Source organism: Magallana gigas, chromosome 6 (assembly GCF_963853765.1).
Source record: "Magallana gigas chromosome 6, xbMagGiga1.1, whole genome shotgun sequence".
Taxonomy (NCBI): Eukaryota; Metazoa; Mollusca; class Bivalvia; order Ostreida; family Ostreidae; genus Magallana; species Magallana gigas.
The window spans coordinates 31309248-31312789 of NC_088858.1; the positions used below are offsets into that span (position 1 = coordinate 31309248).

General features: G+C 31.3%; 1 protein-coding gene across 1 annotated transcript; it reads right to left on the reverse strand.

Moving 5' to 3' along the window:
- Positions 1 to 1149: 1149 nt before the first annotated feature.
- Positions 1150 to 3232, reverse strand: LOC105341935 (uncharacterized). Its single transcript, XM_066087824.1, has 7 exons — positions 3186 to 3232; positions 2675 to 2788; positions 2341 to 2463; positions 2188 to 2235; positions 1783 to 1908; positions 1510 to 1635; positions 1150 to 1298 (listed from the first exon to the last, which is right to left on the reverse strand). The coding sequence occupies exons 3-7, from the start codon at positions 2378 to 2380 to the stop codon at positions 1204 to 1206; spliced, it is 435 nt and encodes a 144-aa protein (XP_065943896.1). The 5' UTR covers positions 2381 to 2463; positions 2675 to 2788; positions 3186 to 3232; the 3' UTR covers positions 1150 to 1203.
- Positions 3233 to 3542: the final 310 nt, after the last annotated feature.

The window sequence follows — 3542 nt, forward strand, 5'->3', positions numbered from 1 at the left end:
AGGCCGATTAAAGTTTGCTAATAAAAAGATCTACATGCACCGTTTGAAGCATTTCTCCTTTCTGATTGTTTTTGCATGTATCTGAACTAAATAGACAAAAGCATTTGTTATCAATTTAAAGAATTGATATCATATTAAATAAAACAAGAGGTGATTGTGAATACACTAATGCCCCACTCCTTTGGACATATTATAGGATGCACAAGCCTTTATTATGAGCAGTATAGATTATTGAAAGTATACATGAAAATGAAATTTACCTTTTAAACTTAAAATCTGAGAGAAAAACAGGAACACTTTAACTATCTTTTAAAAAATTTCAAAATAACTTTATATTTCTATCCCTAAAACTATTTCCTCTAATATGATTGTCTTTAAATTGTGCACAACATATAATGATAACATTCTTATAACGCATTGTGAAAAGAGGCGATCATTGCGTTATAATTAGATATTTATAACTCATTTTATAAGATTACTGAATCGGTTTAATGATTAATATTTACAATTTGATAGCACGTCTGGGTAAACCGCTCTAACGAGTTACGGTATGTATACCACATATTTTCAAACATCATACCATACAGTAGTGAACCATCTTTCGTATCATTGAGCAATAAGGTGGTAAACAATTTCATATCTGTTTCTGATTGCATAGACATCCACTATTTTTCAGTGATTCAATTAGAAAAATTGATATATATCACGTTTTTGCATTTCAGTGCTTACACATTCTTTAATTTTGTTATCAACACTAAATAAAACTACAAAAGAGGTACTAGTATCTTAAATACGATATGAAGTGGCTTGCTATACAGATGTGACTAGCTATCGGAGGTAATTTTTTCTTTATATGTTTACAACATAATTAATTCCAATAAAGTGCTTATCATTTCTTACAGATAACCTTTCATACCGACTTTAAAATCTCTGCATTAATAATTAAGGTTACTTACTTTTTCTGTTTTAAACATTACAAGTTTACTCTTTTATTTACGTTTTTTGATATGTGTACAGAATATTGATGGGCTTTAATAGTTTACACATTATGTCATTAATAAATTATCTATCAAAAAGGTACAATGTTTAATTCTATCGATTTCAAGTATTCAAATGTGAATATGATTATCATAAAATGGGTTTCTAATAATTTTTAATTACAAATTTTACAAATTATACAACGCCTATCGATGGTAAGTGGAACTATCCAAGTGTTTGCGGAATGTGACTGTTGATGACTGATACAGGGGTCACCAAGTTATCAGGCAAACTGTTTGGTGGAAGAGACTGCCCAGGATCTATACAAAAGTAAATAAAAACAGTTTAATATATTTTTTAATTTTATCAATTACAGGTATGTGTATATTCATAAATTCAAATGAATTATAATAACAGAACATTTGTTAACGTATAGAGACATTCAAATTGTTGAATTTTGTTTGATTTTAAAAAAAAGGAGTCCAATTCATAAACGATCATCATAATAAAAAAAAATGGGTTTTTACGTACATGTACAAAACTGACAAGTCTTTCTGCAATTTTCTCTCATGTACGCAGCGTAAGATGGGTTTGTACACAGAGAGTGATCGAAATTGCTGCAATATAATAACACATCCTCACATGGAGGCAGAAAGCCTGTAAAATAAATCCATTTGAAATTGATCTCAACTAAATAGTGTTCCTCAAAAGTCAATTAGGACGAATTGAGTTTTTTGTAAATAGTCCCATATATGGTAGATTAATATGATTGTCGTAAATCTAAGAAATATTTGATGGTATTACCTTTACAATATCCGCAGCGATAAGGGCAGAATTTCCGGGCCCACGATTCGTAGATGCCAATGCACTGATAGTCTCCATAGTACCAACAGGAAGCGGAAGTAAGGTTATCAAAACACCAACTGGAAACTTACAGATAGAAAATGCCGAACTGTTAGTATTGTATGCATGTGGAGAATATGCACAAGATTCTTTGGCAACTTCTGTTTGGACAATTACCGCACCCAGTTCCAACAAGCACTTCCAGGAATAAAGAAAATAACATTACCCACGAAGATCACCTGCCGTTAAGTAGTTGCCATTTACTCAAGTAAAATGTTACCAAGTCAATCAATTCCTGATTAACTGTAGTCAATAATAAAAGAAACTTTCAATACTTACTTTAAGATAAGATAATTTTATACGTACCCACTGTTGTTGCAACAGTTTCTGGAGATGTTAGATACTCAGTTGGAGCTGCAAGGAAGTTTTTGTAACATGATACCCACTTGCATTAAATTATTGAAATATTATTTTTTGGTATTTACTTTAATTTATTGGGAAATGTTATTTCAAATTTACCCCGACAAAGATTGCAAGTTCTTCTGCAGTTCTCTCTCATGTATTCCCCGTATCTTTCTTCGGTACAAATCCTCTCATCAAATTCGTCACAATATGTGATTCGATCAACGCAAGGCAACTTCTCTAAAAATAGGAAAATTATTTGAATGTACTAGTGTTCTTTTGTTGAAAGACAACGTTTGTAAATTAATGATTGGTTAAATAATATCGATAATTTATTATAAACGCATCCTAAAAACTAATGCTAGAGTCAGTTACTATTTCTAGTCTACCCATATTCCCAAAGAAAACATCGAAAGAACTTTTTTAATTACAAAACATTTACAGTACTCACGCGGACAGTATCCACACCGGAGAGTGCAATGCTCTCTCGCCCAGGGAGCATATTTACCAACACACTGATCATCTGTATACTTAAAACAGCCCCGTCCAAGCTTATCGTGGCACTCTACAGAAAGGTTCAGAAAGGTGAAGAATGCATTATTTCATTGCATATCTTCACTTTAAGGTGGCATGAGACACCACCATGATGTAACGTATTAATTATCGAAATAAACAATAAAGTCAAGTATAATTTTATAAATAGTTTCTTTCTAAAAATTGTCCTCTAACAGTGTAGTGCAGTGGGTTAAAGGGTTCACTACGGATATGTAAGTTTAAAATTGTTACCTTTCCAAACATTTTTAAAACGTGCATTTTGGTTATATATTGACAAATTTGAAAATTCCAAACGAGTAAAAAGTGTTTTGATTATAATGTATTTTAATCCACATTAATATTGACAGATGTCCCATAACACCTTAATGCAAAGGAAAATGCAATATTACTGCTATTTGGTTACAAACCTTGTGTCTGTTGTAAAGTTGTCACAAACGTTTCTTCTGTATCCTTTATCTCTATTCAATACGCATTTCAAATATATATATATAATTATATATTTTCTATAAAGCTTTTCATACTGTATCTAAAAAAACAATCTTATTATAACGTACTTGTATATAAAACCATTAAAATCTCTACCTGCAAGTTCTATCGCAAGAACTGAAAAGAACACCTGTAGATACATAGTTACTATCGTTGATAAGGTGACCACGGTTTAACGTAATACACAATGTCAGTGAGTACAATAAAGAAAGAAGGGTGAAAAAGGCGTGTAAAGTGGCTTTTGGAGGACAGATAAGATACTGTGAAATCAAAACATC

Bases quoted from the DNA above. Each gene is read 5' to 3' on its own strand.
- LOC105341935 (XM_066087824.1), bottom strand. From the start codon at position 2,380: ATGAGAGAGAACTGCAGAAGAACTTGCAATCTTTGTCGGG. The intron at 2,236-2,340 runs GTAAATTTGAAA...ACTTCCTTGCAG, and splicing joins AACTTGCAATCTTTGTCGGG to CTCCAACTGAGTATCTAACA. The intron at 1,636-1,782 runs GTAATACCATCA...TTTATTTTACAG, and splicing joins TCGCTGCGGATATTGTAAAG to GCTTTCTGCCTCCATGTGAG.